Source organism: Phasianus colchicus, chromosome Z, assembly GCF_987193195.1.
Source record: "Phasianus colchicus chromosome Z, bPhaCol1.hap1.1, whole genome shotgun sequence".
In the NCBI taxonomy this organism is placed as follows: domain Eukaryota; kingdom Metazoa; phylum Chordata; class Aves; order Galliformes; family Phasianidae; genus Phasianus; species Phasianus colchicus.
Window position 1 is genome coordinate 90918478 of NC_143476.1, and position 24735 is coordinate 90943212.

Below are 24735 nucleotides of genomic sequence, written 5' to 3' on the forward strand. Positions count from 1 at the left end.
CACACAATATCCAAACCAACCATGTACTGAGCTGTAACCACGTCCTTATGTCATAGAGGACTTGGCTGGCATCATCAAAGAAAACCAAATCTTGATGCGTGTGACATCCCAAATCCAAGCAAACACCCCTGCAACAGCACCTGAATGAAGGGTTCTGGTTTGTTTAAAAAAATTTAAAACCAACTTGTAAAAATAAAATGCACTTCATAAGTGGATCACCAACACGACCAGATCATGCCAACAGCTCAAACATTTGAGTACAGCAGTATGACATTCCATGGCTGTTCATGAATGGAAGAACATGGAAATGAAACTGGATTTCATTCCAAAGGACTGTGGTATAGTTTATTTCACATTCCTTAAAGCTTCTGAGTTAACAGATTTCTTCTATCTTATGTGAGGGGCACTTCTGCAGTTCTGTCAGCATTCCATCCCTGGAGATGTTCAAGAACTACAGGGATGTGGAACTTCAAGACATGGTCAGCAGGCATGGTGGGGGTGAGCTGGGGTTGGGCTTGGGGATCCGGGAGGACTTTTCCAATCTCAATCATTCTATGATTGTGTTTTATGCTTTGAATTGACTGTGACATTTGTTTCTGCACCCCCAAAGAGATGTGTTCTGGTTCCCCTCTGGGATTACAGACCCTGGTTGCTGTGCTATCTTTCTTCTCAAAGTTTCTATGAAATGCACAACCAAGAATTCCTATATGCTGAGCTATGTCAGCATGCACCTAACTTTAATCACTATAATAAACACAATTTTAATTTATATTTTTCCGTATAAGTTAGATCTTGCCTACACACAGGCTTGCACCATTTAATTACAGAGATTTAAACAATATAAGCCCCTTCCTGGATGTACTCATTATAAAGCTAAGTTCCAACTCATTCTCAACAAGTTCAGCAGCTGGGCTTACTCAAATAGGAGAGCACCTGCACCAAGGCTTGCCCATTTAGACAGACAGGTCATTAATTCCAAGAGCCAGCTGAGTGCTGACAGCTTCACCAGTTATTTTTTGACCCCAAGTCCCATGAAAACGTTCTAGATCTTTTTTTCCTGGAATCTTAGAATCACAGTATCACTGAACTTGGAAAAGACCACTCAGATCATCTAGCCCAATCATCAACCCACCCCCACCACACTTGCTCACCCTGTCTCCAAGGTTTTATGATTCTGTGAGTGGGCATGGTAGGGATGAGTTGGGTTTGGACTTGGTGATGATCTTATTGATCTTTTCCAACCTTAACGATTCTATGATTCTACGACTCTGAAGCAAGCATCCTATTCTGGCCAAAAAACACTCACTGGGCACCAAGGACATCAGGACTCTGGAAACAGAACTCCCATGACAACGTACTGATTTATGCTTGTTGGTGCCATGATGATTAAGGATTTCTTCTCCACGAAACAAACACAAGTTGAAGGAGTTGGAAGCACACTGCTAACAGAAAGGGAAACCCATGAGAAAACCTTTCAGCACGTAGTGCAAAGCTTGTTCTGCCCAGACTGAAGGCATTTACCAGTGCTCCTTTTAATTATTCTGTGAAATTTTAATGCTGTGAAAATGAAAATGCACTTTAATATTAGATTTTGTAATATGGCAAAAAGGTGTGAGTTGGTAGCATGACGGCATGGCTGGTAACATCAGAACACACAACAGCATGCACATCTGTGACAGAAGTACCAACTGACACAGGGAGCAAAGAAGTGGGTTGGTGGTCGGACTTGATGATCTTGGAGGTCTTTTCCAATCTTAACAATTCTGCGATTCTAGGAAGCAGGGAAAAAAACAAAAGCATCTCAAACAACATTCATGACCATGAGGTTTCTGATTAAACCAGTACAGCTGGTGGGAAGTTCTTTTTTGGGAAAATGTGGCCTTCCAACTGCGATCAGTCCATGAACCCAAGTGTCAGCCTCCAGCCAGCAGCTGGCATTGCAAACAAGCTTTCCCACGTGCCACAGAAGAGCAGTTATCTGTTGGCTGCTCCCTTGAAACCCTGAGATAACACGCAGTCTCCAGGCACCGCTGTGCTGCTCTCACGCTGAAAACACACGCACTGCACCAAAGGGAGGAAAGGCAGCCTGAGAACTTCACAAAATAAAAATAAAGGAGACCAATTTTCACCTATCATTGTGATCTCTAAATTGCCTTTAATAAGCTCTGCAATAAAGCAGGGAGCCTGGGATTCGGCTGTTCATCCACGAGGAGACAGTCCTATCTCCAAACCACGGCTGCTGCTCTGTCCCAGGCACATCAACTGCATTTATCTCCTCCTACATACCAAGGAGAAACGAGCAGCTCTTGATTTCAGCACCTGCCCTTTATCTCCGTGTTTTTGGAAAAATCTTCTACAAGGCTAATTATCCAGCTTGGACTTCCTTTCCCTTCCACAGCACAGAGCTAAAAGCTAAAAAAATGTCGTGTTTGCTCCAGGACTAAAGGGAAAATAGGACTTGCATCCCTCATTTCCCAACAATTGTTTGCAGGCACAGGCCCACATACATGACCCGCTGCTAACACACATGTCCCTGTGTCACACAGCGTTTCCCACAGGGAAAGGAGCACTGGAGTGTGCTATGGCACTGATAAGCTCCATTATGCAGATTGGGATCATGGTGGTGAGTTATTTTTAGGTTACCTTTATTCATGTTGGAACGATCGCCTGAGCAACAGACTCCAGATCTGAATGCACAGAACGCCTCTCGAACGCTCACTTCCTCAACAAAAGCCAAGATAAGCAGCAGGAAAACATTCACTATATTTATCTGTGCATAAACCGCATACTCATACATGAGAAAAAATACCATTGTTTGGGTTGTGGAGAAGCAAGGGAGTTAAAACACTGCTCCACTGCCTGTTTTCCCAAATGAGGACCTCTGGCACCTCCTCCAAAGAGCTTAAGTTGAAGATGGCAATTTCTAGAAAACAGCAGAACCACAGAATTGTCAAAGTTGGAAAAGACCTCTAAGATGACCGCAGAGATCATTGAATCCAATCTAGACTTAGAATCAACCATGTAGGAACACCACTCCTTTACAGCACTTCAGCACCCAAAGGGAGATGGGGAAGGGTCTGAGAGTATGAGCAATGGAGTGTGAGCAATGGTCAAGGTCCCTTAGTTTAAGGGGAGGTCTCACGGTGGCCTGCAGCTCCCATACAGCCCTACAGCCCCTCATGGCCCTACAGCCCCTCATGGCCCTCCAGCCCCTCATGGCCCTTAAGCTCCCTTGTGCCCTACAGCTGCCAGAAACTGCGTGCTGCTCATGAAACATTTGTACACTGCTCTGAGCCACAGGGTTTGAGTTTAGGTGGTGCTGTGTAAAGCCAGGGGTTGGACGCAGTGATCCCTGTGGGCACCTTCCAACCTGGGACATTCTGTGACTCTGTGAAAAAGCAACAATGGCCTGAAAATTACTTAGTAATTAACTGAAAAGCTGATCCAAGAATTCTCAGGACTAAACTCCATCAATTTGCACACTGTAAATCCACGTGGGTCATGTCAACCCCAATGCAACCCATCATTCCTCCATACGTTCCTGAAGTTGTCTTGATAGCAGCCAACTCCAGAATCCACTTCCGTGAGCTGGCCATGCCCAAACCAAGGTCTTTTAGAAAAATGTCCTTCAGAGGCATTTTGGTCCGTGCAGCAAGACAGCCTCCAGCTCACACACGGGAGCTCACTGAGCCCATTGTGCATTGAGCCAACGTGGGTAGGGCTTCTCCACCCATCCAGGCATGCCCAGAGTGCCATTACAGACACGAGGATTAAAGCTTTCTCCTCTATTTAGCTGCTGAAATTCCTCGGAGCTGCCAGCACTATTGTGCAACTCAATCTTTAGTCTGATCTCACTGTGGTTTTGTCAAGCTTTGGAAGAGCTTCCCCTTGAAACCTCAGAGACTGCAGTGGGAAGACCTGAGAAATGGTGAGACTTGGAAGACCCCTGCAAGAGAAGGGCAGACGGCACTAAGGCTTACCATGTGATGTCTATAAAGAGGAATTGAGTGCTATTCAATTGCAGTGTTATTACAGAGAAAAGGAGTTTGTGCCTCTACAAATTACTGCAGCAATTACAGATTGCAGGTCAGTGTCACCAGCTTTCTCCGGGCAAGAAAGCAACTAATGAAAGACCAAACCATTGGTGCACACAATGTAAACTTGAGGGGACTTCACTCCTGAAACAACACTTCCATAAATTGTGGCCCAACACGAAAGTCCATTCTTCTTTTCTTTTCTTTTTTTTTTTTTTCCTAAGCAACAAACTCACTTACAGATGGCTCTGTCAGCAGTCACTGCAGTCCCATAACAAAAGAGCTTTTAATTATTTGCACGTATGAAAATGCTGTCACAAAAAAGCAGCCCATCTCTTTCAAAGTAACAGCCTGGCCAAGTCACTGCACGCACTGTCCCAGGGATGCTGGGAGCTGCAGGAAAGACATCATGCATGCAGACAGCTGGACAATTCCCACAGGGTGTTTCAGGATTACCAGGGTATAAACTAATTACCGTCATTGCCAGTGGCCACGTGTACTCTGCACTTCTCATCAGATGGTATTTTCCTGAAGTTATCACAAAAAAATGAGGCTTGAGAAGACACTCCTGCTCTCTTATCATGGAGTAAGAACAGAAATGGCTCTGCAGAGACCAGGAAGTATTTAAAACACTCTTGGCACAGTGGAGAAGCAAACACTGTTGTTAGTGTTAAAAAAAAAAAAAAAAAAAGCCAATAAACAACAAAATGCCACATTGCTCCCATTTTCTTCCTTACCTACTTTAACAGATTCTGTTATCACGGCATTTAAGCACCGCACAGCCCATAATGGATTTCAGCCTCACAAAACTCATCAAGGCACTGAATCCCTCCTGGATCTGAGGCTCTCAGAAGACCATGGAGGCTCTGCTCAGGATTACACACAGCTTACCACCATACTGACCAGCCTTGAACTGATTTTCTGTGGAATGGTTTATCCAGAACCCAAGACTGAAGCCCCCAGAATTCATCTTCATACCATTTTATACAGACTCACATGGAGATGTGGAACACCAAGGAAAGAATGTGCCAATAAAAAAGAGGATGATGACAGCCTTGTTCCATCTGAATAGGCAGAGAGGTGAGACTACATGTAACAGATATGATGAAGAAAATCTCTGCCTCAGCAAATCTTACTTCCTCCACACTTCAATTTAATGACTGGTCAAGAAAACTCACCCCAACATTTAGCACAAACCAGCCATATAATTAAACCACAGAGATACTGTGATCAACCGTGGAGTCCCTCATCCACTGCTATTGATGTTCCAATGTCACAGATACAAAGTGTGTGTATGTAATTACCTGGAATAGCATATGTTAACTGATGAGCTGAGCACTTACCCTGAGCCTGTCCTTGGGCAAAGCCACAGCTCCCTGCTTGATGATCTCCAGAACGCGCTCTACCGACAGGTCAGCTCCGGCGTGCTCCAACCGGGAGCTGAAGAAACTGATCACCTGTGATGGAGAATCAGAGCATGTCAGCAAACGGAAGGGATTTTTGTATCAATATACACACAAAGCCATTGTTTTCTTTTCCTGGGTTGATGTCTCTGCACTTCTTAAAGCAGTATGTGATTGCTGGGGCATCATTAGGTACACTGCACGGGTGAGACATCGTCCCAACTGTCAGCCTTCTGTGGGTATTTTTAAGGGGTGGATGAATTCTCTGTTTAACACATTCAGTTGAATTAGTCAAATAAGGTTTTCAAACACTGCACAGCTCAGCATTCTTCAGCTCTTACCCTTTTCATGCACACAGGACTTTCAAGGCATTCCTGTTGACTTTTTGTAGTTTAAGCCAGAAATTTACTGTAGTTTTCAAGTATTAAAGCAAAACTCTTGTATTTACAACGTTTACTCAACAGAGGGCTCAAGAACAACCATTAAATGTCTTAGTACAGCTTCAAGGGTCTACAGGACTCACTTGGAGATTTTGTAGCATCCAAACCGATGGCAACTGGGGAAAAAAAGCAAACCCACCAAGCTGCCATTCTCCCCAAATGAGCCATCCTCGTGTATCTCCCCCATCAGGAGGCAAATCCCAGGACCAAGGACCCATACACTCCCTCTCAGGGCTCTCCTACATTCATCCCTGAAGAGACCTGATTTTCCCCAGGTATCCCCCTCAGCAACCCTTTTGTGTCCCAGCTGATCCTTGTTAGCACCCCACAATTGTGTCAGATCAACTTTCATCCCTCTCCAAGCCCAGTAAGTCACAACAGCAGCCAACATCCCACTCGTTCTCCACTGGGGACATGAGAAACCTTCCAGAGCTCTTTTCACTGCAAAAGAACACACCGCTCTTCTAGAGGAGATCTGATTGATGGATATGGGGCCAAGCTTAAATCCCTCAAGTTCTTAGAAGGTCCCATAGGATGGTTGGAGCCATTTTGCACTGCCCTTGGCCCCCTGGTTGGAGCCACACGCAGCTCTGGGCACACTGCTGCTAGGTTTCTTGACTTGTAGCCTTCTCTGCACAGTGGCAATGCCACAGGTGTCCAAATTACAGCCTCGTCACACCAACTAATCTCTGCTAATACTCCCAAGTAAAAGGGGGAAAAGTATATTGGCTGCAAAATCTATTTGTTCTGCAGCAACTGGCAGCTGGAGCCAGAACCCATTACCCTAATTGCACCTCCTAGCTCAGCTGCTGCTCACAAAACAAAGGCAGCTGATGGCATGACTGCTTTGCAATTTGGGTTTGTTGGTCCTCTCCTGTGATTCCAAAGCCATAGCCCTCTTTTTGGGCAGCTGGATCTCAGAGCAACTTTCTCTGGATACTGCAGAACAACAACTGAGTGGAACAGGGAGAGATGGTTTGGCTCTGTTTTATACAACAGAAACATGGCAATCATTCAATGGAAAATACAGGCTTGACCTGCTTGGCCCTCTTGATATCGCCGTGGTCATGTCATGTAAAGCAAGAATCCCCTCCCCCTGGCTGATGCAGCAGGGTTTGCATCCTTACAGACAGGGATGGACTGCAGCGCTGTTGATTGCTAATCCTTGCAAAAAGCAATGGGGTAGGAAGATTGCTGAGTTCAGATGTAAAGGTTTTGCTAAACCACAACAAAGGCAAAAATTAGTGTTAGGCTATAATCGGAAGGATAAAACACAATCATCAAATGTATACACAGAAAGTGAAGGAAGCTTGCAGATGCTACCTGAAATCTGGTGGCTCCTACTGTAGGAAGCCAAATGCTCCACTCTGACCATGTTTTAAAGATTTCTGTGCTTTAGAATTACAGATGTTATAGTCCAGAGAGCTCCCAATATTTGCACGCATGTTACAATTACACAGAATTCTGAACTGCTATTTTTGATGTGCAGACTAAAGTTAAAAATATCCCCTTAAATAATAATACATATCTCTAATCTTTATTTGTCATTCTTCTTCAGGCAAAATGGAACTGGAGTTCCATATCAAGTTCTTTCTAACCCTGCAATGAGATATGGTTTAGGAGAAAAGCAAGAGATGAGTGACAGGCAGGACATCCCAGAAGAGGCATCTGCTTATGGCCATTATATGCAAAGGCACCCAGTGTGACTACCATCCCTGTATGAACTAGAGGACGTGGCAGGGTGGAAGAGGAGTCAGCTGAGTGCCATCTCTTATTCAGATCTGCAAGCCTGAGATCTCTCAGCACTTGCCAACTGGTGACAGGTATATTCTTTAGAAAATCTTTTTTTGGTTTTTGTTTTTTTTTTTACATCCTTGCTTCTGTAACAAAGGGGCTATTTAAAAACGCAGTGTGCTCCCTTGGAAAGCTTTAAATAGTTTTAGAATGTAATTGGCATTATGCTGTAACCCTGTATTAAATACATTTGGGGAGGAACTGTAACTGTTTAAATTGCTGAGGAAAACCTACAGTTAGCTGTAACAAAGGAAAGGACACGCTGCTTTCTGTGGCAGGCACGAAGCTGGCAGGCAGAAGGACCTGGCCACCAAGGTTTGCCTTGGACAAGCAGAAAGGTCTCTATCTGTCATAGAATCACACAATGGTTGGGTTGGAAGGGAACTTAATGATCACAGAACTACTGAACGGTTGGGTTGAAAGGGACCCTAAGTTCCCCAGACCCACCCCTGCTGTGGCTGGCTGCCCCCAGCAGGTCAGGCTGCCCAGGCTCCCCTATGGCCTGGGACACCTCCAGGAATGGGGCACCCACAGCTCTTCAGGCAGCAGAGCCAGGGCTTCACCACTTTGAATGAGGAATTTTCTCCTCACATCTGACCTAAATCTTCCCTCTTTTAGTTTAAAACTCCCAAATCCTTCTCCATGGGGCTGCTCTCAGTGAGTTCTTCTCCCAGCCTATACACATCTGGGGTTGCCCTGACACAGCACCCTGCACTTGGCCTTGCTGAACCTCATTAGGTTCATGTGGGCTTGCTTTTCAAGCCTGTCCAGGTCCCTCTGGATGACATCCCTTCCCTCTCCTGTGTCAGCTGCACCACTCAGCTTGGTGTCATCTGGTGTAAACTGCTGAGACTTCACTCCATCCCATCATCTGTGTCACTCTCAAAGATGTTGAAGAGCACCAGCTCCAAACAGACCCCTGAAAGAACCACTCATCACTGCACCCACCTGGATGTAGAGCCGCTGACCACAGCTCTGGCTGCAACCATCCTCCAAACAGTCCAGCTTTCAAACCCATTTCTCTCCAATTTAGAGATAAGAATCAATATAGAGATGATAGGTATTTCCCACCTCCAAGAATAACAAAAAAGATCAAATAAAGAAGCATACGCAGCCTCGAAATAAGGGATCACCCACCAGATCTATGTTCTGCATGATGTCCTGGAAGGAGGGGTGGGTCCGGAATTGCTCAAACAGATCGCGCTTGTAGAGCAGCGCGTACACCAGGTTGGGGTTGTGGTGGAGGGAGTTGGTCAGGCAGGAGTTGATGATCTCCAGCATCATCCGGATCACCTCCTCAATCACATTCAGGTCTTGTGCCTGCAAGAAAGAAATAAAGGTGAGTGTACCCTTTTCCACTGTAAAACACGTTGGGTAACAAGGACAGTTCACAGTGACTATTACTAACAGAGCTATTGGCTGGTCAGTGTCTCAATGGTGAGCTAATCCAGCATCCCTGAGTATTGGCAAAGAGATCTGTTTTCTCCTGAAATCACCAAAATTTTATCTGAAATGCACAGTGTTCAGCCACAGAACTTGTTTCTCTCAGCTGGAGCCACTGACTCATCCCGATGAGCAAATATTGCAACCAAATTCACTGAGAGTTAACTTGGTCTCCCAACATATCAGCATACATTTAATTCAACACATTTTATGTTTGCTCCCTATCAGGGAGGAATAAGGTCCCTCCAGCACATTAAACAAGAGGCTGCGAGACCCCACAGGTCTGCCAGAAATGTGAATCACACCAACAGTTGAGTTTTTCTGCATGGTAGGAGCACTGAAACTACTGGCATTTACTCTTACTACCTGCAAAGCAGTCATTTTCTGAGTTATCACTCAGAAAAGGCGGCACGTAAGTACCTGGTAATGGGGCCATACTTGTGACAGACTTCTGCTAGACTCACAGAAACATCAGGATTGGAAAAAAACCTCTGCAGTCATCAAATCAAACCCCAACCCATCCCCTCTATGCCCACTTTGAAAACTCTTCAGCAATGCTATCTGTCTAACTGTGGAGGTTACAGATTCCTTCCTGAATGTGAAGATCTCCTTTTTCAAGACTCAGCCCCAACCACTGAATTACTGCTGTGCTGACACTAACAATGGTGGCAGAAACCCTCACAAACCAATCACTGCAGCTACTTCACCTGTCCATGGGATTCCATTCTCCTTTGACTGAAGCAGTTCTGAATACAGGTGGGTCCTCTGTAGCCTTCTGGTTTGAGTGCTGTGAAATAGCATCCCACTTAGATGCCATTAAATGCAAATAACATTGCAAGTTATTTGCAAATAAAATTGCAAATAACAATGCAAAGTACTGGACAAAACGCATAGGATGTGTACAAATCCTACAACCCCGTGTACCTCCCCTACACAGTGGGAATACAAAGCAAGGATGCTTCCCAAAATCACCAGGTTGGCATCACGTGCACATATGAAAAGAGACACTCTCCCACCCCTGTGGCACAGGTGCTCTACAAGCATCTGAAACCAGATGTTAAAGTTAAAAGGATGCTTCCCTTCACTGAAGACTTTATTTTGGTGGCTGTAAGGTCACTTGAAGCTGTCCAACTGTTGAACAACCATCTTTCTGGTCTAAGACCACCTTACACAAGGAATGGGATTTGCTAAGAATGAGCTCCAATAAAACAGACGTGGGACTGAATCTCAGCATCCCTCGTCTATTATCTGTAGAGCTGCGTGCTTTTATAATTAGCGATTACAGAAGAATCTACAAAGGCTTACAAGTTTCCAAAACAGGCAAAAACAAGCAGAAAGCTAAGGATGAGACAACGGAGAAATGCTGGAAGAGCAGATAAACGTGCGTTTGTTGCTCTGCATCTGCGGTATCAAGGAATGACACCTCCACATGCAGACACTGCGCCAGGACAGATAGAATGAAAGTTACAAAAACAGCTCGGTCTTGGAGAGAAAAATAGTTTATCACCCTGCAGATTGATTCCCAGAGCAGCTGAGCACAGCTGAAATGCAGAACGTGGATGGCCGAGGCATCAGCACAACAACCCTGCAGGAATATTGCTTTTGGGCTGCACAGGCTGCTATAGGAAAAGCCAGATATTGATGTTGGAGAGGACAGGTTGATGAGTTTCTATCTATTAAGCAGCAATTAGAAGTAGTGGCACTTTCCCTGTTTATCATGGACAAATTCATGCACCGTTCGCATTGAAAATAATTGCAGTATTCCTTAACCAAACAGCTCTCAGAATGATGCCTCCATCAACAGCAATGAGTGCAAGTCTGCCCCAGTTTTTTTTGTTTATTCCCTTAGAGATAACTATGTCCACCATTACGAGAAATGTGGATGCTAAGGGCTGGTTGCCAACTTTCTGAGATGGAAGCCCAAGAGAAATGTAAATTTCCATCTGAGATGGAAACCTCCAAAAGAATGGGAAGGAAATGGAGGCAAAGTGCTGCCATTACTGTTGGTAACCATAGATAAGCCTTGTTTTTCCTCTTCTGGGTAGAAATTAAATGTAATCACTTCTCGCAATTATCCCCATTTTCCAACAGAAGGAGGAGCTGGGCAAAAAGCAGAAGCCTGCTCGTGTTCTGGTTGCACGTGGAAGAAGGCAGCAGCCACAGGTAGAGAGCAGTCTCACCAATGGCTGTGTCTTTGTATTACTCTTCTGACCATGCTGTTATGTCCCCATTATATCCCCTTCCCAGATAAGGATGAGCCAGGCACAGTTCTCTTTGTCTGAGCAAAAAGGAACAAACAGGTAATAGTGGCTGCCTGGAAATAGACAGACACAATACAGAGGGAAACACAAGGAGGGCAGAGACGAGAATGTAATCTGCAAACAAAAAAAGACAAAAACAAAAAACAGAAAAAACAAAACCCATACCCAAAAAATGTGAGTTTGATAAACGCTAACAAGAAACACAGATTGGAAGCAAAAAGCAAAAGCAACCCGTGGGGACAGCTGGAGCATCCTGAAATACCACTGCTGTCCTTACCGAAATACAATATAGAGGTAATGATGCCCTGATTCCAAAGAATTCAAAGGCAACTCTCCAGCTTCATGGTGTTAATCATTTATAGGGGAAAAAAGGAGGTATCGAGAGAGAAAATTTAGGGCTTGCATGGAATATATCCTCAAAACTGAATTCAGTTTTGTTGAGCCATCCCGTTTACAGCAGGAAAGTATCAAGCTGTTTCTGAGGACATGCAGGTACCTGAGCGAAGGTGCAACTCTGCCACTCTTTTATAAGAACACCCAATGCAATTTCATTGTTCTGACTCCTTTATAGGCGGTCTGTAGCCAGCCCAAGGCTCATCACCTGGCTACTTCTTCCCCTCTTCTTCCTTTTGTGCAGTTGCTCTTTCAAATCCCAGTGCTAAAACTCTTCATCCTGAAATACTTCAATTGATCCCCAGTAAATCAGGCTCCCAAGTCAATCTGAAGTTTCTAGACATTGGCCTAGAATGCTGAGTTTCCTAAGCTATCCTGTTAGTAAGCCTTCTCTACTTCCAAAGGAAAGATCAAGCACTCAGACAGGCCCTAAATGATGACACAGCACTGAAGTGACGGAGAGACTCAGACCTTGGCATTTTTCTTAGACTGGGATTCAGTAAGGCAACTGCAGAAGGTATTTTATGATGGAGAACTATAGATAGTCCTGCTTTCTAGCATTTCACCCCAGCCCAGCATCTGGGCTTTTGATTCCAAACTCCATTTTCGGGAACCTCCCATCTAATCCCAGTGCTGAATTCCATGCTGGAAAGCAAGGGTTGGCAAGCTTCCTTCTCCAGTGATTTGCAGATGCCAAAATGACAAATTATAAGGTCCTGTAAAACCTGGGAGGCGACCATCACTAGGAAAGATGGCAATGATGATATTCATACCATAGAAAATTCAAATTAAACATCACACTTGATTCTCTCGCTGAAAGGAAAAGTTCTCCCTAAAGATTTTCTACTCCTCCTCGAAATGAAGCAGATGAGGGACATGGTTAGTGGGATGGGTTGGGGTTGGATCTGGTGATCCTGGAAGTCTTCTCCAGCCTTCATGATTCTGTGATTCTACGGTTCAGTATTCCCTAGAGGTATATGTGAAGATGCTGTTTAGTTTGACTGGTAGAACAGGAAAGGATGAGTTTCACGTGAAACCCCACCTCCACCATCCGAGGGCAGGCAGATAATTGTGATACAGGCTTTAATTAACAGAACCTGTCTATCCTGAGCAGAGTTCATGGACTTTAAAGAAGTTACTCAAATGAAAAAGTTTCTTATTCCAGCACTCCACATCCAGTGTAGCTGTAAATTGTCACCAGGAGAGCTGTTGGGAGGTTTTATGCAATAAGTACTGCTACGTGAACTGAAACTCTGACACTTCCTGATTTGTTCTTTAAATTGCACAGCAGGTCTTATGTAATGTCCACATCAAGTCTCACATTTTTGCATTTAGTATGTATGCTTTACTTAATGAACTGCCTAGACCTAAAAGCTTGCTCCTTGAAGATGACTACTGATGAACCCCTTGGAAGCAAGTGATTCTCCAAAAAGGAACACCCCACATTTTTTGCATTATTACCCTATGTGATATTGAGCTGAAGTACAGAAGCCCTTATTTCTATCAGGAAAAAACAGAAAAGCATTAACATCTTGGAAAAAGGCAGCAAAGACCAATTAACAACTTCAACCAAACACCTTTCACATTTTTCCTTCACACTACCCAAACCCTCCTCTGTACAGAATAGCAGTTACAGGAATGTAATACATCCATCAGATCCTTGCAGCATCTTTGTTTATGCATCATCTCTGACTATATCCTATAATATCAACTATTTCCTTCATCCTTGCTACTATATTAGGCAGTAACAACTATGGCACTTCACTGCAACGCATACATCTAAGAGTGTGTTTCTAATGAACCCATCACTGTTGTTCAAGGAAATCACTCCTTGCTACAGATCTCACTTTGGTGTCTAATTTAATTGAGAAAGCATAAAAACGAACTGAACAAATATCAACTCCTCACTAGAGCTGTCAACTGCAAAGAAGCCAAATTTAGAAATTCTGCACTGGTTCCTCACTGATTAAATGCTATGTTTCAGCATCTTTGCTATGAAACTCAAAAACCATCACTGCCTTCTACATATGGCAGTTTTGGTCCACTCAAAGTACCACTCTGAGCAATTCTGACTCTGATTATGAGCAGAAACTTCACTGAGACAATGGAATCCACAAAAATAACCATGGACTGCACCAAGTTTTCATCCTAATCCAAGTGGAAAACTGCTCACTATGTTGCCTGATAACTCACACTGCAGCCCAAGACCTCTGCCTTTTTGCCTTCAGGGTGGAAAAGGCACGTAAAAAAAAAAGATGGTGCACTGCTCTTTGTATGTTGTACTTCCCTAAGTGCTAAGAAGTGCACAACACAAATTTCAGGTCCCTGATAACACTGATACCCAACAGGCCCAAACCTTTTTAAGGCTGGGGATGTAACAACACAGTTGGAAGACTAATCCAGACACACCACCAGTGATGAGACTACTTCACGTTCATACTGCACTCAGACTAAGTCTCCATCAGCAAGTACTTTGAAAATGTATGATAAAGATGTAAGAAAGTGATCATATTAAAAGAAGGACGTGGTTAGTGGGTGTGTTGGGGATGGGCTGATGGTTGGACTTGGTGATCCTCAGAGTTTTCTTCCAACTTCAGTGAGTCTATGATTCTGTGTTAAATTTTTTTACCACATTTCATCTTATTGTCAAAGAGCATTCCTCTGAACACGGGATATGGGTCCTGCATCAATTCTGATCACACAGGAGCTGATGAGCAGTGCTCAGCTTTCTGCTCATGGTCTGTAAGCACACAGCAGCCACAGCATTCATACTGAAAAATGGACCTTATGACTGAGACTGGGAAAAGCTGAAGCCCACAGAACATAATTCTAGCAGTTTGTGCACACAGGTACAAATTTAAAAACCAAAATATAATCAACAGATGACATTTTTCAGATTCTGAAGCAAAAAAAAAAAAAAAATTGTAATAGAAATACGGGGAAAAAATGCATTGTCCAACAAAATCCAATTTCCTGAAATATTTATAAAGACTCTTCTATTTTGGGACAAAATTGAATTTTGTGTACCCTGGTTTGTTAAGCACAGTAGGGACAGACATAGATAAGATGAGAGACGAAGACTCACGTAATGGGAAAAACTGCAACTCTCTCTTCATTGGTTTTCTCTGCAATGCATATGTCCCTAATTTCTCTACCACTGCTCTGAATGAGCTGCTGATGGGTAATTTGAAGACTTTTCTTTAGGTTGGTTCTTGTTCCACAGAATGTGATGGTTGGGTTCTTGTTCTGTAGAATGGGTTGGTTGGTTTTTGTTTATAGAATAGGAAGGTTGGTTTCTGTTCTACAGAATAGGATGGCTGGTTGTCCTATAGAATGGGAGGCTTGGGTTTTGTTACAGAATGTCTGGTTATAGAATGGTTTGTTCTTGTTCTATATAATAGGATGGTTTGGTTTTATTCTATAGAACAGGATGGTTTTGTTCCATGGAATAGGATGGTGGGGTTTTGCTCTACAGAACAGGACAGTCGGTTCTTGTTCTTAGCAAACCAATTAAGATCAAGTGTTTGGCTTATTATGTACTTGAATACACGAATGCAGCAGACCCTGTACACTACCTACCAGTGCTATTTCAAGAAAAATGAGGCAGAACACTGTGTCTTTGGAGATGTCCTATTCTTCAGTGGCAGCCCACACGCACTCCACTTTGGCTCAAGCCTAAGTATGTACAAGAGTTATACATACCTCCACCACATTCCAGTTACACATCTGAATAGCAATAAAAAAAATCCTATACCTCTCCACTTTGGAGGAAAACAGTGCAACTACATGCATCTCCCAGAAGAGCAGGGGATCAGAATGCAGCATGACTGAATGAAGGTCGCCTAACAGAGCCTTTTCTCTTTATGAACATTTTAAAAGATGTCTCCCTAAAGCGGCTTGATGTTTGGTATTTCACTGGCTGATGTGGAATGACCACCAGCTTTTTTCTTTCTTACATTTCTTTGACTTTAAAAAGTTAGGGGAAAAAAAAAAAAGTTAGCATTGACGTCAATTAAGCAACAACAATAATGAATCAACTTTCCATTCTTGCTTTAAAATTAAAATTGCAGAGTTAAATGTTCCGAAGACAGATGCTGTGATAATGAATAAAAACACAGGTCTACCTTTATGCCAATGGATGCATGTGTTAATATGCAATTTAATTACACATTTGTGCAACTATAATCACATAGAGTCTTTAAAGTGCTGTATTTTTACCTTCCATATCACGTCAAGAACTGTTACTTTCTGTCCAATTTCTGAATTCTGTATTCAGTGGCCATTTTTCAGAGTCACTGACTGATTACTTCCAAAGAATTCTACTTTCCTTCGCACCATCATTTGATCCCCTAGCAACTAAATAGTGTGACATTAAAGGTAATATTAACACCAGCCCCGCAGCAAGACAGAGGACAGATACATTTTCAGTAGATGAGATTGTGTTAAAAAAAAATTGATTTTTTCATTATTATTATTTTTTAGAGCAACAGTAACCAACCAAAAACTGAATGGTTACTGCAGATGTGTGCCCATAAAATCAGAAGAAAAGCGGATGAAAACAGGAGGTGAGACATCAAGATTTGTAGTGCTTCACTGGTGTCTCACATAGAAAAAAAGTAATATAAAATAATTCCAATTAGCATTAAGTACTGAACAGCCTGAAAAGGTGCAGATTTCTTTCTGTGTCCATTTCCTGCCTTTTACAAGGCTGAATATTCAAAAACGGAATTACTGGGATGTTTGTAACATATGGAAACATACTTCTGGTTTTTAAACATTACATTTTTCAATCAAAACCTTGCTGGAGAAGCGCTAAACATTTGGTTTATGGCATTGCTGAAATACATCGAAGCCACAAAAATAAATTGTGCTCTTTCAAAAAATGCTTTGGAGAACCATTGCACTCCATTTCTCTATTTGTTGGTGGATGTTTGACAAAGCCCAACACTACAAACCACAGCTTCTCCTGAAAAGCTCTGCACAACCCACATGTGTGAAGTACTTGGCTTTCCCCAAATGGATGAGGCCATCCATGGGTCTGCTCCCAGTGTTTCCTCCTTTACTTTTTGGCAGCAGGAAAACCATCTGAAGACCCTATCAATGATGATAAATAAAAATAAAAGATAAAGATGTTCTGAAGAATGGTAGTTACTGTTTTTCATCCAAGCATATCAAAATTCCCCATCACTCTGAACAGAACAAATGCTGTCTTACACAGCAGTAATAGGTGGTAATTACAGAAAGGCTTGTGAGGTCTTTCTTTCTTAATGGTGAGATACTCGACCTACAGCTTGTGCTGCATCCTACCTCAGTCCAAATGCAACACAAACGGATGCACAGCGGAAAACCAGGGCACAGGATTCTACTCTTCCTTTTTGGGAGGGTTGAAGGGACCCTGGAACCTCCATTTCTAAACCAAACTCTAGCAATGTCTTTAGCCTATGGTCATAGAATCACAGAACCTGAGGTTGGAAAAGACTTCTAAGATCCCCAGCCCACCCCATCATGCCCTCTGACCATCCCCAGGTGCCACATCTCCATGGTTCTTTAACATCCCCAGGGATGGGGAGTTCACCACCTCCCTGGGCAGCCCATGCCATCTTCTGTTTTATGAATGTTCATAAAACTGGCCTTTTCCAAAACATTTATTCTGAGTACAAACACACAAGTACCACTGTTTATACCCTTTGCTGCAACATGGCAGCAGTGCCCCAGAACTTCTTCTTTCCGCTTCTTCCAATTTTGTTCTCATCTCATAAATGTGAACAATGAAAAGTTTTTTTAATCAGATGACCATAAGATGCTGTCGCAACACTGAACGTTCTAAAATCAATATGAATGATGCTCATCCTCGTTTTCCCGGGTGTTGAGAGGTCCTAATTGAATTAACATTTAATGCCATCTGTGCACGTAACCCAATAGCAGGTACCAGTGAGCCAACTGCGTAATTCCAAACAAAGAACCTTTTTGCATCGGCAAAGAGCAATGCATTTGCTCCCAGATCCTTCAAGCACATTATCAAAACGATACAGTAATGAAAAAATAATACAGTAAAAAATAATAGTTGCTCCTACTAATATTAGGAAGTTTAATCAGACTGAAGTTCACTAGCACGTTCAGCACAGGATTTTGAGGCAGTTTGTTCTCTCTGTTTAAGGATAATTTACGCAGCTTTTTTCTCAGGAAAATTTCTAATTTGTTTTAAGAAAAGAGCTGACAAGGAATTGAGACAGAACTGCAGAAATTTGCAATTACTCAGTACAAGAACTTGCTTTAGATTTGGGTTCGGTTGGTGATTTCAGACTGTTCTGAAATTACTATTTTTTGATGGTATAAAAATAGGGGAATTAGGTAGGAGAAATATTCTTTAAACTAAAAGTACTTCATTTGAAGGAGGGTATGACTAATATTTAGAAAATGTATTTATAGCCTCTGGCTCAATAATAGAGTGGGGACAGGCGTACCTAAGAATAACCTGATATGGAAAGTGTCACTTCTGCCCAAGAGCCACTAGCTCAGAGTGATCAAAAAGAAGGTAAGTTGGTACAGGACTGTCTTCTTACCCAGTACAGCCTCAGCTGCTGGAACCCTCACCCAAAAACAATATGATGGGATACTGGTATACCAGGTATCACACCTCAACAACAGCCTAAAAACATTTTCTTGTCCAATTGTATTTGAGGTTTGTTAAAGTAGCCAAAAAGAAGATCTAAAACCATACACCAACAGTCCATAAATGTTAATGAGGAAGGTTTGGATTGGATATCAGGGGGAAGTTCTTTACAGGGCATCCACTCTCTGGGCAGCTGTTCCAGCACCTCACCACTCTCATAGTAAAGAACTTCCCCCTGACATCCAACCTCAATCTTCCTTCCCTCAACTTCAAACCATTTCCCTGGAGGTGTTCAAGGCCAGGTTGGATGGGGCCCTGGGCAGCCTGGCCTGGTATTAAATGTGGAGGTTGGTGGCCCTGCCTGTGGTGGATGGGGTTGGAACTTGATGATCCTTGAGGTCCCTTCCAACCTTGGCCATTCTGTGATTCTGTGATCCTATGACTAATGCAAACAAACAAACAAAACCTTATGAAGTTACTTAGTGACATAGAATAATTGAGAAAACAGACAAAAATGGCATGGAAGAGACTTGGGCAGAGCTGCTGGTGAAAGCTGGGTGGTTTCTGAGTTAGGAGAAAAGAACTGACTTAGCTTTTCTTTTTCAGTGTTGATGAAATATGGACGTATCTCAATTAGGAGTCATAATTTAGTTTGCTAGGAGTTTTCCATTCTCCATGGGTACACTCAATTCTACAGCTCAACAAGTCATATACCCGTTTTGTCTGCTCACAGAAGTTACCACAAGGCAGTATTTTTACAGACTACCAGCTGAATAGCACTAATTGCATCACACTAACTCCATTACAACTGACCAGTTTATTTGGAAGTGGGCTTAATTTCATTTCTCCATCATTACTGAAGTTATCAGATGATCCCAGGGAAGACGTTCAATTTCTTTACAGTAGCACACAGTTATTGGAGAGCACTTGTGGCTGCTGGTGGGGTTCTGTATTGAACTACTTCTTTAGGTAGCTTAACAATTAATGTGTGCCACGTGCTGGATAGGCTGAAATCGCTCATTTATTTCATCCTTTGTCAAAAAAAGTCTGCAACACGAGACACCAGGGCTTCATCTGGAATCCCAAACTCTTAAATAGAATGGTTTGGTTAGTGTCAGAACAGGAGTTAAATGGTAGACACGCATTGTGGACAAAAGGCTTTAGCCTACAGTTATTAATAATATGCACTTCTAGAACACTGATTTTGCTTTGGTTGCTCCACTGCACGCACTGACAATAAAGCTTGCTGCATTCTTTGGCTCTATGGCACTACCAGCTTTCATCCACTGTAACTTAACTACATCCAGAAAACAGAGATTGGGGATTTGTTTTTGTTTTTAGAGCCAATCCTGCAGCTCACAGACGTGATTTAACTACTCTTCAGCAATCCCAAATTCCTAAGATAAAAATGGAGACCTCTCTTGTACAAGTCCATTTCTTCCCAGGGAGGAAAGGAAATAGGGAAACCTTTCAAACATCTCCCCGTGTACAGGAAGGAGATTAGTCTGGCTCTCTGCTAAAGAACCTAAAACGAAGGATTATTTCTGAAGTACTCACAGCTTTGAAGATAATCAACTGTAATAACAAGATACGAGTTACAAAAAAATCCTTTTTCTTGAAAGCACTTTGGTAATAGTGCTTTTTAATAACCCTCTTAATGGCCGCATTAGAAGGACCCCAACTGAAGTCGTTCATCCCACATAAAACAAACATTGCTTTTTCTTCTTAGCTGTGTTTTACAAGCTGCATTATTTCCAGATGACGCTGGAGGGGCCCAAGAGTTTCGAGAATTAATGCTTAAACACACAGCTGCTTTCTATTTACCATGTAAATTGAGGATAAATCAAAGAGGAATCTAAATATTGGGCTTCATTTGGTCCATTACCGAGCGCTGACTGAGGAGGATACGAAAAAGAAATAGAAAAATCCCATCACACAAATGCAAAGTTTACTTCTCGTTACTAATACCAAGGAATCACAGAATCATAGAATGGCCTGGGTTGAAAAGGACCACAATGATCATCTGGTTCCAACCCCTGCTTATGTGCACCACCAGACCAGAGCCACATCCAGCCTGGCCTTGAATGCCTCCAAGGATGGGGCATCCACAGCCTCCTTAGGCAACCTGCTCCTGACATGTGCAGAACTCCAAGGCTCCATGTAACACTGCTCTGCACAGCAGGTAACGTTAACGAGGTTGGGAAGGAGCCAGGGAAGGAGTCACTGCACCACCACACATTGCTACTGCAAACACGGCTTGCTGCATCCACATTCTGCATGTGTTCCCTTTGGATCGCCAACGTGCACTCATTGCTATACCCAACTAACAAAGACCCAACAAATTCTGGACAGAGTTTAAAGGATGGCTCTTCAGACATTTAAAGGAATGCGTTTGGGAGCATTATGGAAAGTCCAACTGCACTACATTGCTTCCAGTGCTGACAACTTTGTGAAGTGCTGTTTTAGTGATAACCCTGCGTGGGAAATAACGATATAGGCACAAAATGGGTAATTGCTAGAATTTTTCCTCACTTTTTAAGCTTCATCCGGGTGGAGTTTGGGCTCCCCCTGCCACAAAGCCTTGGCCCCTGTGTTGTGTTAGATGATGCTGAAACAAAGGCAGAAACCTAATTAAAACTATGGAGCCCCATACACACCAAAGCCCCAAGGGATAATGCATGTCAAGCTATTTGAAACTGAAATTGTTCCTACTGCTGACTTTTCCACTTTTTTTTTTTTTTCTTTTCTTTACGTTCATATCTTAAAAAATGAAATCAGGAGAAACCATTGATACACACACCTAAATAACTTCTCTTTATATGAAAAGAAGCAACACTCCCCCACTTTCCTCGTTAAGTTAAACTTAAATTTTGTGGACTGTTTTTTCATTGAACCTAAGAAAGCCATAAACAAAACAGAGTGGATTTGTCCTATTTCTTTGTATTGGAGAATACTGGAGATACTTATGGACAGGAGAAACTTGACAGAAATGTATTCCAAAGCTGTAATTATTTCTATGACTTCTTCCTGCATCTGAATTGCACTGCACACAGCTCATAGGGGCTTTCTGCCTTACAGGACCATGAACTTGATCTGACCTTACAACGAAATAACTTGCTCTTTTCTTACTAAAGCCCAGGAAACCTCAGCAAGAACAATTAGCTGGGTCAGTTCCTTATTGGGGTTCACAGCAAAAATACCCACAGCTTTGGTGTATGCCAGAGCTGCAGAGCCATGAGGGGCTGTAGGGCCACGAGGGGCTGTATGGCCATGAGGGGCTGGAGGGCCATGAGGTCTCCTCTCCCCTCCTCTTCTCCAGCCCACAGCATACACAGGATGACCCCAAGAAATATGGCGATGGGGGATCCCAGATTCTTACAACTATCACAGACCAACAGGTATTAGGTCAAAAATCTTGCGTTTACGTTAAAAAGCTAACTGTGGCAGAAACACCAGCTCAAACACTGAGAGATTAGGATTTCTTTAGCTCTATGCCTGGACAGTGGTCAAACACAGATAGAAAAAGAGAAAATCCTTCAGCCAACATAGAGTCCAGGACTCCAGTCCATGATGTTATCTCAGCTCCCAGCTCCTTCACTCCTCATGTTCCTTACAGCATTCTTGCAGCAATATAAATGCAAACAAACAACTGTTCTTACAAACAACATAATCATGGGCTTTCAGAAGCAGAGTGTCCTTCAGCAAATGACATCTTGCTGCCACTGTTATTTAGACAACTGACAGTGCCTTACACTAAGTTGCCATGTGAGCAATTTGGGAAAACAGGCATGCATGGGAGCATGCATTCTTTTCTCAAAATACAGGCAATAAACTGCTGTGATTTTATTATCCCCTAAAGCAACCTTTCCAGTTGCTGTCCTTCTCCTCCCCTGCCTCCTTCCCTACATCATAAAAAGGAGAAAGGGAGTTCTTCCTCAGCAGTGCTCCACAAAGGGCAGTTTTCAGCTGTATCCACCTGCAAGGGGATGGGTTGATGGTTGGACTTGATGATCTCAGTGGTCTTTTCCAATCTTAATGATTCTATGAGTTTGTGAAGCCAGTGTTAAAGGTGTCTGCCCTATTCTCAAGGTATCTGGACACAACTTGGTTGACCAAAAGCTCATGGTGTCTCTGAGTGTGGTGACTGCAGATGTTCTGTGACACTGCACAGAATGAAGTGAGCTTGGACGTGCAGCTATTAAAGCCATCGTCTCTACCAGCACAGCCCCCTTTTGCCTGGAAGCCCCACAGCTTTTCAGGACAGATCAATGAAGTGCCACAGACCAAAGGAGGAGTCAGAATGCGCAGCAGTGTAATTGCTTAAGCTGGAAGCTGGCAGGAAATGGAGGTTAATCACCTCTTAGCAATGCAGCCCCAGAGCCTTATCAATCCCAGCAATCAGGAACACTGAACGCATCCCAAATATGTGACTCCTCACAGCTGTGGCCCTACATCATCGAATCCTCCTCAAGTTACCCAAAGGCTCTGGGGCATTCCCATGTCCATGCTGTTGCAGATGGAAGAAGCAGAGTGGGTCACCTTACACGACAAAGAGCAGCAGCATCCCCTGCCCCAAACACAGAGCAGAGAGGGGGCCTCGCTGGGACCAAAGCTGCTGATAAATGGAGGGTCAGCTCGTGGGACAGGAACCACAACCCTGCAATGAGCGGTGCTGCAAGGGGCTCCGTGTGAATTAAGGCATCATCAGGCAGACAGAATACACTGATCTGCTCCCTGAATTACAGAATGCCTCCAGTTTTCATGGTAGTGACAGCAACAGCAACTAGAAGACAGAGGTTAAGAAACCTGGCTAGCTGAACTCATGTTATCAAACTTTTACATCAAATTACCTTTGTTGGTACTCATGTGCTAGAGCGCTGTGATACGTCATGCATCAGAGAGCCATGTCCTAGAATACGCACTAACATCCAAAATAAAAGAGCTGTTGCATTTTCAATCTCACAAATTGGCAGTAACTGATAGAACAGGACAACTCTTTTAGACAGTATTACAGAGAAACTTCAAAGTTTATTTTAATGCCCTTCAATAGAAACGGCTTGAAAACTGCACACTGACAGGGTGTCTTCCCAGCTCTCAGGAGCCATGGTTTTGTTTTGCTATTTGTGTCTTTTTTTTTTCAGACGTTACATCATTTATGCAGGTTCTTATGCGTTGGAGTTGGTGGTTGCTGAGCTGTCACACGTTCTGATAAATCTTTGCAGATTTATGGTTGTACCTCTCATATTTTGGAGCATCCAGTACAACATGAAGCTCGATACTTACATAGTCAGGAAGTGGAGACTCACTGGAATCAAGGGAACCTCTCAAGGACTGCGTGGCCTGTTCCAGCACTTTGTTGTGCTTTTTAGACAGTAGAGAAAATAAGCTGGAGGAGAGAGAAAAAAACAAACAAATTCACAATAATGGTCTGAAATAGACAAAGCAATCAGAAGAGGTGCTTTACTATGTGCACTAACATGAATGTGGAGAGTTTTTAAATGCAGTGTATAATAGTTACATGTATGTGTCTATATAGACACATCTGAGTTAAGCAGCAGTAGAATGTGAACTGGAGCTATTCTACAAAATAAATGATATAAAGATCATCATATGTTCGATTCTAAGTTCTTTAACATCAAACTTTAACATGGTACACACTTAATTTTAGTTCATAACCAGGGTGAGTTTGTTAAAATCTATTTCTAAAGTGCAGCATCACACACAGTGTATTTATTCTCCTTAATAATCATGAGTATTTTTCAGTTCAATAACCTAATTGCTCAGGATAGGAAGAATCCCAGTGTGTGTCAAAGCCTTGGTTATTTGAAGGCTGAGGTTTTGTATTTTACTCATACATATTGTTTTCACATTCATCTCAGCTAAAGTCCAGGAGTATAGCATTACACTAGCTTTATAAATAACCAGTGTGAAATCAGAGGTCCATACACATACAGAGAAATAAATGTCATCTCATGCATTTTGAAAAAACAACACCCATTGTTCCAAATTCTACCTGTTTTTAGTAAGCATGCCCACATCACTGAGATGGACTTTCACTGCAAGACACCATAAGACAGAACTGAATACTCAGAATCAAAGGTGAGCATTCAGGACCTCATCAGGCTCTCCTAGGACGACTCTATTGGTTCTCTGAGGGTAAAACAAACTGTTCTGATGAAAATAAAAGCAACCACCAAACAACATTCACTCATGCCCAAAAGCGCACTGCCCCTTGGGGTTGGTGACGTTGCTCTTGGGACACACATAAGCAGCAGACTCTGTGCTCACCAGATTCAGTTAGAAAGGATTCAAGTCAGTGTAATAAACAAAGAAGTGGCTAATTACTGCCCCGGG

The 24735-nt window shown here is 42.9% G+C and overlaps 1 protein-coding gene across 10 annotated transcripts in view; it reads right to left on the bottom strand.

Moving 5' to 3' along the window:
• Window positions 1-24735, bottom strand: part of DYM (dymeclin) — a 152247-nt gene that overhangs the window by 17135 nt on the left and 110377 nt on the right. For 6 of the 10 annotated variants that reach the window (XM_090131980.1, XM_090131981.1, XM_090131978.1 and 3 more), the window contains exons 14-17: window positions 23665-23767; window positions 8809-8991; window positions 5378-5491; window positions 326-4692 (exon numbers count right to left, since the gene is read on the bottom strand). In XM_090131980.1, the coding sequence (XP_089988106.1) occupies window positions 4321-4692; window positions 5378-5491; window positions 8809-8991; window positions 23665-23767 (772 nt within the window). In that variant the 3' untranslated portion in view covers window positions 326-4320. Of the gene's footprint in view, window positions 1-325; window positions 4693-5377; window positions 5492-8808; window positions 8992-23664; window positions 23768-24735 lie in introns of those variants that run through there. The other 4 variants (XM_031597102.2, XM_031597109.2, XM_090131983.1 and 1 more) reach the window with 3 other exon arrangements.